This window comes from Drosophila tropicalis, unplaced genomic scaffold, assembly GCF_018151085.1.
Source record: "Drosophila tropicalis isolate 14030-0801.00 unplaced genomic scaffold, ASM1815108v1 contig_593, whole genome shotgun sequence".
Lineage (NCBI taxonomy): Eukaryota > Metazoa > Arthropoda > Insecta > Diptera > Drosophilidae > Drosophila > Drosophila tropicalis.
Genome location: NW_027173070.1, coordinates 17757060 through 17773292, shown reverse-complemented (window position 1 = coordinate 17773292; position 16233 = coordinate 17757060). Strand labels below are relative to the sequence as shown.

Genomic DNA, 16233 nt, shown 5'->3' with positions numbered 1-16233 from the left:
ATCCTAATCTTTTCCTCGGCCCAAAATTTTCAGTCTTAAGTAAATATATAAATTAGTTTTAAGTTACATCCTACTATTTCTTTTATTAATCCATGATATAGTATTACAAATGTGTTGTTTCGCTGATCAAAGCAAAAGAACAGAAATAATCAATAAAAACTATTGAGAAAATGAAAATTTTTTTTCTTTAATTAAAATTCAGTAAACTGACCATAATTTTAAACATAAATTTTCAAAATGAAAGTATTTTTTTTTTTAGAATATTTACAATTTTTAAACCTTGCCTCAAATTTCTCAAGAAGATTACTTTAAAGGAATATGAATAAATTTAAGAATTTAAGATTTTTGGCTTAAAGAATTCAACAATTTTTATTAGTTTAAGGATTCATCACTTTTACCAACCACTTTGAAGTTTCACTAGATTGGCTAGGAGACAAGCAACAAAAAAGATAACAAATGATAATATTTTCGGAGGCGTTAGGAACCATCAGGTCGTTCCCTAGTTCAGCCTGCTAACTTTTTTTTGAACTGCCTTTGAAAAAATCTTTTTCTGAATACTAAACGAGGTTTGATTTCAATTTCACAAAGGTTATAATTTAAACATATAACGTCTAAGAAAATATTTAATTAGTACACTTGAAAGTACTTAGAAAACCTTTTAATCTATTAAAATCACATTCACTTTGTTCGATTCTTTACAAAATTATCACTACGTCTAAAAATAGTTTATAATTTTAATTGAAATTTAAATGGTAAAATGAGAAACTTGTCCCATCCTTTTTAATTTCTTCTAAAAGTCAAGAAAAAGGTATTTTCCCTGTTGGTTACGGATTAATAATTTATGTGCCTTCAAATTTGAAAACTCAAATATACTCATTTTTATGCATGTAGATGCTTTACAGGGTAGGAAAACGTTACGATAGATATATGTACATATATACTCATGTATATTTGCCGTTACTTTGGGCCACTTTCGCCTTAGCCGACTTGGTTGTAGGCAGAAAAAGTTTTTTCTTGGCCACACACTTACGTCTCGTACGTATTATTATTATTATTTGCTGTGAGGGAGCCCATCAGAAAAAGGTGCAGAGAGTTTTAAAAACTTGGGAGGGAAAACCCTTTATTATAGTCCCATTCCCCATTGATGTCTACCATTTTGTAGTATATGGGGATTTGGCTGCTCATCGATTATGAAAAGTTAACTAAAGGTCAAAGGCCCGCAGGGATTTGACAAAAAAAAAAAAACAGCAAAATAGAACAAAAATTGAAAGTAGGAAAAAAAAAAGGAAGAGGAAAACAACAAAGGGTATACCCAGAAGGAAAAGTGCTAAAAGGCGACTTTAAAACAGGAAAATATGCTAGTTCAGCCATGTTTGGAATTTGGTTTTCATATCACTTCTTCTTTACTCTCTTCTGTTGTTGGTTTTCCCTTTTTTTTCTTTTTTTTTTTTTTTGTTGGTTGTTGTGTTGTTTTTTTTTTGTTACTCCATCATTTGCAATTTGCAGTCATTTGGTAGTCACAACACTTGACCAGAAGTTGACCAGCTGCAGGGAGTAGGCGTGGTAGGCCATGTCCATGTTCATTGTTCCAATTGGATTGGCATGCCCCACAAATGGTCATGTATTTTGACTATCAGAACGCATTTCCATCGGATTTGCCGACACCAGGCGTAGGCTTAGGACCAATGCCAACGCAATTTGAAAATTGTTTCGCTTCTTTTTGGATGTTTGGCTACGCCAATTTCAGCAAACATTTACTTGGCTACTGGGGCACATTGTGGCTGGCACCTCACCAATTGCATTCCTGATTAGTTTTTCCATGCAAGACAATTTTCCAATGATTCAAACATATATTCCTTGCCAATACTTGCGTGGGTGTTCTGTGTGTGTGTATCTGTGTGGGAAGTTTTTCCGTGTAAAGAAATTTCTGTTTTAGCTCAACCAAAAAGCGAAAGAAAAAACCAATCATTTTGCTTTGTCATTAATTTGACATAGAATGAATTGCCGATTGGTTATTTTTGTGTGTATCCGAATATTTGGGTTGGGTTGAGCAACTCTCTTTACAGAGTAAGTGAGCTAGAACCGTTTGATATTGACTCATTCACTTGTTCAGTTGTTCGTTGACTCAGTTGTTCACTGATTCACTATTTTCTTTAGTTGTTCAGTTTTGGTTGAAGCCCAGTTTCCCTGACTCACTTTAGTCAGTGGACTTACCACCTTTGGTTTTCATTGTATAAGGAATACCCGGGTTTTTTTTTTACATAGTCTGTGTACAAAAATAATATGAAAAATACGATAATATCAATAAGGATTATCCCATAGCGTCAACTTGCATGAGTTACAAACTGTTTCTTATTCTTAGTATGAAAGATAAGATTTAAATAAGTTAGCCAGTAAACAAGTGAGTAAGTAAAGAAGTAAGTCAGTGAAGATGAATGTGTTCACTAGTTACAAAGTGAGTGAGTGAGTTAGCTGATTCATCACATTGAGCCGTTTGACCTAATGCCAGCAGAGACAGTATATGTAAGCACATATGTATGTACATACATCCAGATGTACATATATGAATGTGTTTTCCGTTCGATTACATTATATACATATAACAGCTTCCAATTTTGTTTCACAAAAGGCAGACATGGCTTTTGCGTGGGTTCATATGTGTAACGCTTCCCACACAAGTGAACTCTTAACACAAAACACAAAGCTTTAAAAAAAGGAACGAAGTAGATAAGAAGGATATTGGTGAACAAGTAACAAGATATTGGTGAATAGAAATTTTCAAAACAACAAATAATTATTTAAATATACATAGTTAAAATAAAAATGTCTTAACGAATTTTGAAAGCAACTTGCTAGGTTAAACTCGAACTTTATGCATTCATCACACATTCAATCAAAGATAATTAAAATTTATATATTTTAGTTACCCGTTGCTTGCCAAAAGCAAATTCAAACTGCGCGCTAATTCGCAGAGGGCGCCACTGGCCAACAGCTGTGTAGAAAAGTTTATCGATAGTTGCCCATCTGGCAACGCTATAGGTATTTCATGCCGTTGATAGCATCTGGCAGCTCTTTCCTGGAACAACAACAAGTCGCAACAAAATAAGAATCGTGATAATAATAATTAAAAACTAAGCTGATTAAGTACATTTTAAAATGGCCCAAGATATTATATTAGACAACGAGGAGCCCAGCAACAATAAGGAAACATTCCTTCAACAGTTTTGCAAATCAGTACAAAATTGTAAGTATTTAGAGATTTGCTTGCCGACTTTTTGCGTTTTTATACCCTACGAAGCTGTCGTGTACATTAATTTTTAATTGTGTCCTGTAACAAAGTGAAAAAAACATAATAGTGTAATAAATTAAGTGTATAAATTAAATGTGAAATGACAGTCCTAATAATTTCCCTAGAATTTTTTATGTTCGGCTACAACACAAATAAGCAAGGGTATTGAAATTTCGTCAGAAATGGGCCCATTGCTTAAATTATTTTGATCTGGCATAGTCGGACTTGACCTTATTTTGTTGGTCTGGCCGACTAGAATTTAAGTATTAGGCGGCAATTCAACTCCGGCTTAGTCTAATAAAAGGCTTATCTACAAATAAATATTTAAAAAAATTAAATTTCTTCCAAAATATGAAATTATAATTTAAATTATGCCAGGCCAACAAAGATGCATACAGGATAATTTTAAAATGTCGTCTACTCATTTTCAATTCATTTTAGTTTGTTTGCACACTCGACCTCCTCCTCCTTGTTCTTCTACATGTTTCCAGCTGATTTTTCCAGCATTTGAGCAAAACGACGGGCTATCAACAGTGAAGTGTCGATAAAACGATCCACACAATTGCTAAGGCATGTCTCTGTGCTGTGATCCAGCTTACTGCCCGGTCTGCCGATGCATTTCTCCCAACAAATCTCATTGAATTCATGAATCTGTGCATTTATCTGGGCCTTTTGCTTTTCGACCATTAAAAATTCTTGCAACTCCTTCTCCTTATCCAAAAGTTCACTCGTATCGGACATGATGCTCTGAAAATATCTATTTCTAACAAAAAGAAATTTTGTAATATGATTTATTTGTTTGGAGGTTGAATAGAAGACTGAACAAGTTCGAAATTGAATTTTAGATAACCCTTTAAATATTTGACAACAGACATCAATGTGCTACTTGATTTTATCATTATAATTATACTGTGTGCTTATAGAAAAACGAAATTAAAAGAATTGTAACTAAAACTTGTTGACGCCAAGAAAATACTACATGAAATGTTCGAACTTACGAAATCTAACCTTAACTCTTGATATTTATTTAATGGAATTCTTATTGATGGGGCCTATTTATCTATTCACCCACTAATCATGTGTAAATTGTTGTTTTTTTCCAGCAAGTGGCGCAGCTTTACTTGAGGTTATCCGCCAAGTTTTGGAAGCTCCTAATGTGTTCGTGTTTGGTGAGCTACTTGTCGAGCCCAATATAGTCGCAGTAAGTTGCGAGCCATAATTTACTAGAAACGTTCGTTTAACTTTTTGTATTTTTTGTTTGTTTGTGTGTGCAGCTTAAAGATGGGCCCGATGCCAAATATCACAACACTTTGAATCTGTTTGCCTATGGCACGTACAAAGAGTATCGAGCGAAGCCGGATGAATATATTGAACTCACAGCGGCCATGCAAAAGAAACTGCAGCATTTGACTATCGTTTCGTTGGCCATTAAAACGAAGAGTATTCCCTATGCAATTCTGTTGAACGAGCTGGAAATCGATAATGTGCGTCATCTGGAGGATATTATCATTGAGGCCATTTATGCGGGTAAGTTTGGGGTAATTGAGAAACTTCAAACAAACATTAACCCCGGTTAGGCCAACCGTTTACCTGGTTTATGCCGGCCAAGTTTGTTTTTCGTACTTAAAGGAAAGTTCATAAAGAAAGTCAATAGGTTAAGAGCCATGAGAGCGAAGAATTAAATTTAGACTGCTAAAAGATGTGGGTAACATGTATTTGGATTGTTTTCTAATGTTTTCTGTATATTGCCTATGATAAAGCAACTCAGTGTGAAAATCTGTTAGGCCCTTGTCGTGATTTACTTTTTCATCATATTTTGCATAATTAAGTCAAATGCTAATTTTTAGTTGCCTCAATTAGCATTTTGAAGGAGTCGACAAAGTATTCGTCTAGTATGTGCAAAGCAATAGGCAACAGTTGGTGGTTTCAAATCAAGTTTTAGCCCATGTTCCCACTTACACCTATACACGCCTCGCCGCTTCCCCATCCTGAGGAATTGCACTTGATTAGCCGGGACAGCTGACGCTTCCTTGGAAAAACAATGGTCCATGATTTCGGCGCGTGTTCATTAAGTGATGTGGGTCTTCGTTGTCAAAGTGGCTTGGCCGACTACCTCTAATACCATCGCCCGCCGACCACCGTCACCACCCACTAGTTGCGCCTTAAAGTATGCAAAAAGAAATACAATTTTTATGGCATTTAAGCATGGTCGACAGCTTGGGAAACACTTGCCTCAATGATTTGCTTCTTTTCTCTTTTCTTTTATTTTTTCTGCATTATTTTTCTGAGAAAAAAAGCTGCTAGCTGATTTGCCAGTGCCTCAAAGATGTCCATACTGTCATGAACTTGGGATAAGTGGCAGTTGGAACCAATTGAAAGACTTGAGATCGCCTGATATTATTGACAAGCCGCTTTTAGATTGAAAAGCTGATTTATTGCCTCAGATTAAAATGAGAAAGAAGCAAAAGAAATCAACGAAGACCAAAACAAAAAAAAGTTAACTAACAAATTCGAATTAAATTTCAAGGTCAAATTCAAGAGAAATTCATAAAAAGAGAAAAAGGGATTCTATGGAAAAATATAAGTTTTTATATGATTTGCCTTTGTTCCATGCAGTTTCAATTATTTTGTTCGTCCATCCAAATTGTGTTCACCTACCGCTTGTAACTTGAATGTAACCAAAATGTTGTTGTTGGACTCCTCTTGAAAACAGAAATAGAATCCCCATGTCCACACACACACACACACACGCAGACATAAGCACACCTAAATACACAATGCAAAATATATACCTTTGAGCACGAAATGATTCGTGTAACCTAGAGCAGTGTTGGTTAGAAGGGGGGTAAGGAGCAAAAGAAATTTAGCTCACTGTCGGTATTTGAGCTTCCCCAGGAATTTTATTTGTTGGGTTTATAGTGTGTGTGTGTGTGTGTGTGTGTGTGTGTGTGTGCGTGTATGTATTTTGTGTAAAAATACCATCATAATATTGGTAAGCCTCAGAAATTGCTACTTGGCTTAAATGAAATGTTGCCCCAAAGTCAGTTTCAACAAAGCGAAAAATCGCCTAAAACTATGCAATGCTTCTTTTAGAGCCAACAACGAAAAACCAATAAAAGACCAGATAGATAGAGAGAAAAAGACAGAGAGCGATGGTCACAACGCAGATAGATGGATAGATAGAAGGAGACAGAGAGAGAAAGAGAGAGCAAAAGATACAAAGCAAATACCATGCAAATTTTTAATGGAATCTTTCACTGTCCATTATCCCAAGCAAATAAAGTGACACACTAAGCCAAAGGAGAGGGAAATGAAATGATGGTGTGCAGCACGAGGTGCCTCCTGCTACCTGTTCTAATTGCTTTCCAAATCCAGAGCACCAGCTAAGATTTATGTTATGATAGGCATCATTGAGCCATCAACAACATGGCCCAAGCACGGAGTCCCTGTAATCTGAAATCACCATTTAATGGTAGCCAAGTAATACAAATGGGAATGGAAGTGGGTGTGGAAGAAGTGAGAGTGGGAGTAGGAGTGGGTTTTTGGCGGGGGCCATAAGCTAACAGCTAAACAGCGGCAGGTGAAATGTTAATGTTGCTCTTTGGTCTGTCTGGCATTTTGGGTTTGTTCTTTCAAAAGCTCAGCCCATTAGAGCATTCATTTGTCTTGAGGCCAAAATGTACAATGGTGTGAGTTATGGTAATTAAATGTATTTTATAATTGAAATTCGTTTATAGAGTTCAGTATACGAGTATATTATATCTCTCTCCTTTGCTCTCTCTCTCTCTCTTCGAATGTGTGTGTTCATTTGGATCTGTGATTGATACGGAGCACTTTAGACACATCTAGAAGATTTACTGCAAAAAAGATTTCAAATTGTTTGACCATCAAATTGATGAAGATGGAGTACGTGTGCGTGGGTTGGTAAATTAATGAAATTGAATAGTCTTACCTGCAACTTTGTAATTGATTTTTCACTTTAACCCGATAAACCAAAATCAGTATCCACATGTAGTAAAAGTTTTATAAAATATGTAATCACCAAAAAGCATTGCAACTAAAACTAATTGAATTAAAATTGGTTTTGTTGTGTTGTAGTCGGTTAACCTTACAGCATATTGGCACATGGCACATGGCAATTAAAGTAATGCTTTTTCTTTCTCTCAGTAGTGCAGATTATTTGTGTTTGTAGAAACCAATCGTCGATTCAATTCTTTCGAAAACTAGAGTATGTCAATTCCATTTTTGGATACCTTCAAAGAATAATTCTTGTAAATTATTGGGTGGAACCGAAATTATTCACTAATACTTCAGATAGTTCTTAACATAGTACAGACTGATTGAGAAATACCCAAAAGCAGGAATCGGTAACGAGAACAGGCTTGATTATTTATAATACATTCTATTCTATCACATCGGTTGATTTTATGTGGACAGATGAGTTTTATTGAGAACTTTTCTTTATTATGAACTAAATTATATTATATTGATGTTTCAAACTCCCAATGAATTTTCTTCATTTGTGGAATAAATCCTATTATCATTTGATTATTGAAATTATTATAACTACACTGATCCGCTCCTGTGTGGGTTATGTAGTAGATGGATGGCTACATTTTTGGGGCGTATTTTTCTTCATCTTTATATGTTGCGAGGCGTTGGCTTTAATTTTCCTTTCCTTTTTTTTTTGTCGTTGTATAGCCGCTTATTCTCTCTTGTCAAAGGGAAATCGCGCATAATTCAAGACGGCTCTTGAGCTTTTGACTTTGTTTTCTTGCCCCTTTCGGCATGCATTCCTTTTGCTTTCGTTTTTTCCTTGTTGCGATTTGCAATTCAGAAACTAAAGCGAAAAAATAAGAAATGGGTTGCACTCGGTTGTGCGTGTGTGTGTGTGTGTGAATTGTGGTGGCTTTTGTTCGTTAACCCTAAAAGACAAAGGCTTTAAAATCGGATTATAAACGTCCATATAATCGGTGTTGTGTTTTCTTTTTTGGTTCTTGTTGTTTTGTATCCAACGTATGGAAAAGAAAAAGTGTATCATCTTTGTTTTTTGGGTTTTTATTTTGTACTTCAAGTTGAAGCCAGGCAGAAAACAAAGCTCTTTGTCAAGCATTTCATATAGTTAACCTGCACTCTGCAGAAGATGCCTCTGCCAGTGCCAGTGTCATGACTTTCGAGGATTCCTTTGATTGCTGCGACGCAGATGTTTTTGATTACTGCACTCCCCGGCCGCATAGTTTTTGGATGCCTGCGGCATATTGTCGCTGTAACCCACAATGAAAGTTTTTTGGCTAAAAGAACCTTATGCGCCTCATGCCTCTTTTGGGCTCTTTGTTTGGGCTTCCTCTTTGCGGGTGTGTTGGTTGTGTGTGCATACGCATGTGGTGCATTTGTCGTCGTGGTTGTTGCCCAGCACTTTGTCAGTTTTAGGTGAAAAGTTTTCCATAGTAGTTGCGCACCCTGACTTTATATTGATGGCACAAGTTCGCGAGTTTGTGGTACGCCACTCGATGTGTACGCAAAACTGAAACCAAATAATCGACCATCCAGTCGATCCAGTCATCAGCAACTTCTTCTCCTCTTTCTCTTGTCATTGTCTCGCGGTCGCCTTCTGTTGGTGTCTTCCTTTTTTCTCCTCTTTTTTTGGCTTAGTCGACTGTTTTTTTTTTGTTTGTAAAATTTCAATTAATAAGTTTTCTTTATTTTTTTATTTCTTCTCTTGTTTGTTGCTGTTTTTTGATGGAGGTGCCGATGAGTTGTCTACCAAAGTTGTTCAAAAGCTGTCAGCGACAGGTGCTCTCTTTTGCCGTTTATAGAGTTTCTGGCAAGGATAACACACACACACACACACTCAGAGAGAAGATTCCCCTGACTGGTCATTTAGTTAAACTACGTCGTTAGTGTTAAACAAAGATAAATGCAAATTACACAGACATCATACAGAAAATTTGCATTCGGATTTGCATTTTTGTTTTCTTTTTTCTCCACCATGTAAATGGAAACAACCGAAAAAGAACTCTCAGACTGAACGTGATTGATGTAGGTAAAGAGATTTGTTTAAAATGTTCATCTACTTTTTGATTCAAGTGTTAAAACAAGAAACAAACAACAAGTTCACAAAACTTGAAAGTTTTCTTAATTTTTAACTAAAAACTTTTCATCCATTTGAGCATTTCATCTGTGTTGTGTAGTGAATTTTCTGACAAATGGGAAAAGTGTCTTAATTTTAAAGTTCTTTAAACTCGTTGACTATCAAATGATGTTAAAAAGATGGCCACTTTGGAGAGAAATACCGATGAAGATGCCAGAGATTAGAATTCATTGATAGTCACACTTTTTTCTGACCCTCTTTGATCTACTCCCCTTAGCAATTCCCTGTATCATGCAAAATGTCGATTCAAAGGATCGACCAAAGCCCCGAAAAGTACTTTATTGGCCCTTAACGTTTATTGGCTGTATCTTTCAAATTTTTTGGCCCAAAGCCAGCTTTAACACAGTTTCATTTTGTTGATACAAATAAAAACGAAAACCTCCCAAAAAAAAAAAAAAAAAAAATGAAAAAAGGAAAAACCGCAAAAAGAAATATAATGAAAAAAGAAAATGAAAGACATTCAACATTCCTCAAACCATTCGTCCAACAACAATTCATTCCACGATGTTGTCCGTCAACAAATTTTTACACAATATTGTGGGCAACAGTAAGCATGATTGATTGTTCCTGGCGTTGAATTTCCACGCCCCGTGAGTACCCAAGCAAAAAAAAAACAGGAAAATATGTGTCATAACAATTTGCAATATTACGAATTTTCTATGCCCTTCTGTAAGAGTGGTCAGACCTAGAAGAATGAGATAGATTAGGTCTAAAAATTTCTTCGAGATTCTAAGAATAGAGGAGATTAACACATCGTTCCCAGTTAATTGTTGATAACTTGCATTTAAACTGTTTCACATTGAGTCCACAGTTTATTTCAATAATTCCTCAATCTATGATTATAAAATTATACTCTGATACCTTATAGGGTATAAAACCTCAGCCGATATGAATGGTGGCAATGACTGGAGAAACGAGCACAGACTGTGACACGCACAGAAACGGAACCAAGACACATGTCAACGCTAAAATGCCGCAAAATTTTACAACACTTGTGGTTGTAGATGCCCCCACAATTCATGTCCTCGCCTCTCCCCCTTCTCCACAACACTTGCTGCTCCTGATGCTCTGCAACAGCCTGCCATTTTTGGGGGGCTCCTCGTTTTGGGGGTTTTGTTGATTGATTTGGTTGTAGATTTTCAATTATTTGTTGCCTGCCGTCCTGACGCCCTCTACTCTACGACCTTCTAACTGCCTCTTAGTAGGCGTCAAATGCAATAATAAAACAAGATTTTATGGCTCTCAAGCTAATTAAAATGAGAGGCAAGAATACGATAGAGATAAATCGAAGATATTCTCAGTCATGTGGAAAATATATACATATACACAAATACATACATACATACATACATACATATATATTTAAAGTGAATATTTATGACAAAACTTGGTCGTTCTATACAGAACTCAAGGTCGTTGGTTTGTGGCAAGAAGTCAGTACTTGAAAGGCGCTTAGGAACTTTTGTCAACTAGAATTTTGTTATATATATACATAGTTTTACAGCTGCTGCGGATTAGCAATGTTGAAGTGCTTTTAACTACCGGCTAGGGCAAATGGAAATGGCAATGGAAACTGTCCAATCGAGAATTTTCTATTTAATCCGAGTGTTATAAATTTTAAGCGAGCTTAAAATAAAACGACACAAGTTCACGCAAACAATTTCAAATTAATTACTCGAACTGCTGCTCTATGTCAAATTACATTTGGCCGGCTTACAGAGCCAGCCACGCCTCCGCTTACGCCTCCACATGACCAACAACAACCAGTAACTCTTCAGCTCTTCTCTTTCTGTCGGCCTCTTCCCGTTTCACTCTGTGTTGTCGGATAGGATTTTGGTAATTGAGCCGGCAACACAATTGCCAACTGATTGGCCTGACACACAAACACATAGATAGACAAGTGGGTGGTGGGTGTAGGACAGAGATAGGACGGGACACACACACACACACACATATATATATAGAGCTAATCACTTAAGCCCTAGCCGCCCGTAAGCCATAAAATATCAAAAACAAAAGTTTAAACATTTATTCCTGATTATATGTACTTTTCTGCCGTTGGCTGTTGTTGTTGTTGCTGTGAGCTAGTGTTTAAGCAATCATAAAGTTGTTTGTTTAATATTTTTCGGGCGAGAAGAGCATTTTGTGGCGGATTGCATTATTATTAATTACCCATATGATATATGCTTCCATTTTGGAGGCAACTTCTAATCACTTTAATTGATGGGACGTCGACTAGATTTAGCTGCCGTCGAAGCTGCCATTTTCCCAATTTGAAAAACAGACTTTGTTTGCCCAACAAGCTCTGAATGTGTGTGTGTACATGGGGCATCTGCCTGGCACATTTTGGTAAAAACAAGGGATTTTCAACTTTTCACAGCAGTTGAAACTATAATTAAACTACTTATATTAGTTACTCACTTTCTACATTTGAATTATTACAAATGATAATAATATATTTAGTATTGGCCTTGATTAGCTTTAAATAATAGTTTATATAATAGATACTACCTCAATTACCTAGAACAATAATTTCACAAAACTTTATTTTATTTGTACTTACTTAAAAAATGCCTTGATCTATAAGTTTTGTTATACGAGCCAAAGTGGATACATGCTCATTTTTAAGTTTTTTCTGGATTATTTGAGCTAAAGAGGGGATATTAAAAAAAAAGTTTCGTTTTATATAATATTAGTGGATTTTTGTTAAAAATTTGGATTCGATTAAGGAATTTTCCTGGGTTTTAGAGCCACTCAAAGTCTATTATCGAAGCATGTATCCGCATGTGCTCGCCGCTGTATATCACGAACTATTAACTTATATTAACTTCTTTTAAATATTAACAAAAAACGTAGAAAAACCCAAATTCCTTTTTTTATGCAAATGTTATATGCTCCAGCCTTTTTTAGGTGTTTGCCTTGGTTACTTTTTGACCTGCCCTTATCCGGTTTTTTTTCTATCTCAATCATTTGCAGGGTGCAGGTTTTTTTCCGGTACATTCCTTATATAACTATTGAGGTAAAACATTTAATTCATGCGAGTTGCAGTACAAAAGTTTAAGAAACATTTTGTCGTGGCCAACATTATTACTCGTAAAGGGGTCTAATTACTATAACTTCTTGAATCGTGCATTGCAGTGTGTACATATTGGAGGAGGGGATTTGATAACGATATGGCTGTGGGTTATATTTGTGTGTCGCAGTCTGATTCTGATAAATTTCACTATATCAGTTCGAGGAGGTGTTAGTTGTTGGCGTTTTGTCTTGGGAAACGTTCTTGTAGTGTTGCTATGTATTGGTGAATTTTAGTTCCTTGTAGGTCTTTGTGTTTTTTTCAGGAAGTTTAGGATATTCGTGGGGTTACGAGTATTTTCCGTAATGAGAGAGAATAATTTAGCGTTTTTGTCTCGTTCCCTGTTATTCCGCAGTGACCGGCGACCCAAAGCAGTGTTATTCTGTTATTTTCGTGTTTGTTTAATATGTTCCAAATGCATGTGGTATTGTAGCTCTGTTTATTGGTGTTCTCTATTGCTTTTAGTGCGAAAAGAGAGTCTGAACAGATGGTGAATTTACCTCTTTGATTGCTTGCATTTCCTATTTAATTATATTGTTAATAAGGTTACTATCAGTCTCCTCTTAAATATTGAAATCTTGTCCGTTTGGGTATACACATAAATTACCAGGACCAAAATCCGGCCCATTGGACTTTTATTGAACAAGCATCCTTCCTTCTACAAGATCTATGAAAAACCAAAAATTTAATATATCCATCGAATAAGTAGACACAAGTTATTTGTGGGCATTTAAAAGTCTTTTACCCAATTTGATGGTGGTTTCTGATTGCGGATTACCTACACATTTTCCTTTGGAAAACTTTAACAAAAGACCACTTTAAGCTGGCTACCAATTTCAGGATAGGGAGCAAACGGTTTATTGAACTCGACGGTGCCTCTATTTATTGCTTACGCCTCCCAGTTTTTTGTCGGACTTTGCTTTTAATATACGACAAGAAAAAAAAAACCCCAAATAAAAGGAATAAATAAAATACGTGCCAGACCCAAACAAATTTCAAGGCCAAATGCACACATAAAAGTTTTTTTCGCCCTCAAGGAGAAGCATCTCACACCAAGTTACCTCTGTTTCGATTTGGTTCTTTTTTAGCCAAAGTTTTGGCACAATATGAACTCGAACTAATGAGGCATAAATAGCCAGCGAGAATAAAAGGGCTTTCATTTAATTTTTCATTTTGATTTTTTTGTTAATCTTCTTTCATTTCTTTCCCTATTCATTGCAGACATCATTCATGGCAAACTGTTTCAGAACACACGAATCCTGGAGGTGGACTACGCCCAGGGACGCGATATTCCGCCAGGCTATACGGGCAAAATAGTGGAAACGCTGCAGGCTTGGGTCAATTCCTGTGATGGTGTCTCCAATGGCATTGACATGCAAATCAAATATGCCAACATGGAGAAAGCCAAGAGATTGAGCAACAAGGAACGCATTGAATTTGAAGTGAGTTTCCAAACACATTCAAAAAAGGTGTCCAAACAGATTTAAAGTAAAAACATTTTCATTATTAGTTAATTAGTCTAAAGAAGGTTTTAAGGACTCAGGCCTCGGATAGTGATGAAAGCATGCAAATTGACACGCATGGCTCTGGACCGAGTGGCAGTGGTGGAAACCTGGGGTCGGAGATACGCAAGAAACCAAACAAAATGAAAATTCCACGCAGTGGCCCAGGTAAATACTATCAAAGCGACTTGCCATCCCGCCTCATCGTGATGAAACTTTTTATAAAACTTTGATGACATTTTAATTAATTATATTCCCTCTCTATCCAATTAATTATTATTTTTTCTTTGCACAGTTGGTCTCAAGTTCAGCAAGTGAGTGCAGGCGAGTCGAGTGGTAGTGGGTGTTAACCAACATTACCAGCAGCAGCAACATCAAAATCAACATCAACATCAACATGCGGCGGCACGTGGCAACTAACAGCATAAACCACTCGACAAAATGCACACACACACGCAAATGAAATCATCATTAGGCATAATGATTATTAATAAATATTTATGCTGTTATCAAATCCATCAAATTTCCAATTACAAATACACGCATCCTATCCATAATACAAATAAATAGCAACCATGAGTTTGATTAATGCTGGTTACCTGCGAATCGCATTGTTTAGATCAATATACATATTTCTGTTTTCTATTTTGCTTTGTTTAATTACTGTCCATTTTGCACATTTAATGTGGTTTTTAGATAAATGTTTATTTACTGTGTTATTTGTGGGAATATTAACTAAATGCTGGCATGCACAAGGAAAATATTATTTATTATTTATCTCTCATGTCTCTTGATAGACATGCCTCAAGTTAAACGTAAATGACAACCGCATTCGATTCTGGTTAATTATAATTATTCTGACATCTTAAAGCATTTTGATTGCTATGACAAGTACTACATTTAATTTGCAGTTCATTTGCATTGTTTGCTCGACTTGGCACAATGCCAAGCCAAAGTGCTAACTGAAATGTAACTGGCAACAGCTGCTCACTTTTTAGTATATAAATATATAAAATATATATGTACGTATATAAATGTGCTTTATGACAAAAGCCAAGCATAAACAAACAAGCCCTGGGTAAGGACTCGACTCTGCCATTGTTTGTTGCATTGCCCCCTTACAGGGTTTTACTTCTATTCTGTTTTCTAGTGAATAGAGAAAAACCAGCTAGACTATGCAGTTGATGATGCTGCGAAATTTAAATCACGACAGTCAACCGACTTTATTGTAGTTTATCTATACACAAGCGTAGCTAGGGGAGGCCACTGCTTCCCCGAGGGATAGCTTCGACGATGGAAAATATGGTATGTGGTCTTCCTTTGGTAAGAATGATTAAGTGGCTCAGATATCTATGTATGTATATTTACATATATAGTTATTATCGTGCATTATCTTGGCTGGACATCAAGATTTTTGTCTTTATTGCCGATGGAAATTTGGCTAAAAAGGTAACAAAGGGTGGAATAGAATAGCAATTAGCAAGAGCATGATTATGATTTCTACGTCTTCACTAAGTGTATGTTACAGCCTTTCAAGTTTGTATTTGCCTAAACATTCCGTACATTACCAATGAATCAAATTAAGATATTTAGATTTTTAGTAAGTGAAACGTAACCAAGTCGTTATCACGTGCCAACACTAAACAAACGAATATTTAAGTTAACTTACTAAAACTGGGTTTGCTTTAACTTAGAACCTGATAGCCATAGTTTTATGGCTTTCGATAAACAACCTTCAATGTTATTGAGAAATTGGATTTTATGATGCTTAAATTATGCGAATGGAAACTTAAAAGGAATATATTTATGACATGAGCTTTATACTCTTTCACAAAGAGTATATTAACTTTGGACAAAAGTGAGCAACGCATAGAAGGAAGCAACTTGGAGCACATAAAGTTCTTGATCAGCACCACTAAACAAGATCACATAGCCTTGTCGAAAACAGAGACTTTAATTTTGTTATTGTTTACGGGGTTGTCTTTAAAATTCATTTTTTGTTAGTTTAATATACATACATTTGAAAGAAAATGACCTTTGTTTTACCTAATTTTTCTAGGCACCTCACTTCATATGAAATATAAGAAGACAATGTTTTTTGTCAAAATTCCGCCAAATTTAACGCGGTGTAAATTCGTAATTCTTTGTATTTTTTTTAAATTTTTACGCCGTTCTTGTTCTTTATTTAGTCTTTAACCTGTGAATCTAATCTATTGGA

At 35.8% G+C, this 16233-nt stretch overlaps 1 protein-coding gene across 1 annotated transcript; it reads left to right on the top strand.

The window, feature by feature from the left end:
* The first annotated feature begins 3057 nt into the window (after window positions 1-3057).
* On the top strand, window positions 3058-14582 carry CSN7 (COP9 signalosome subunit 7). The gene is made up of 6 exons (XM_068290066.1): window positions 3058-3244; window positions 4393-4490; window positions 4564-4816; window positions 13735-13955; window positions 14024-14183; window positions 14311-14582. The coding sequence occupies exons 1-6, from the start codon at window positions 3157-3159 to the stop codon at window positions 14331-14333; spliced, it is 843 nt and encodes a 280-aa protein (XP_068146167.1). The 5' UTR covers window positions 3058-3156; the 3' UTR covers window positions 14334-14582.
* Window positions 14583-16233: the final 1651 nt, after the last annotated feature.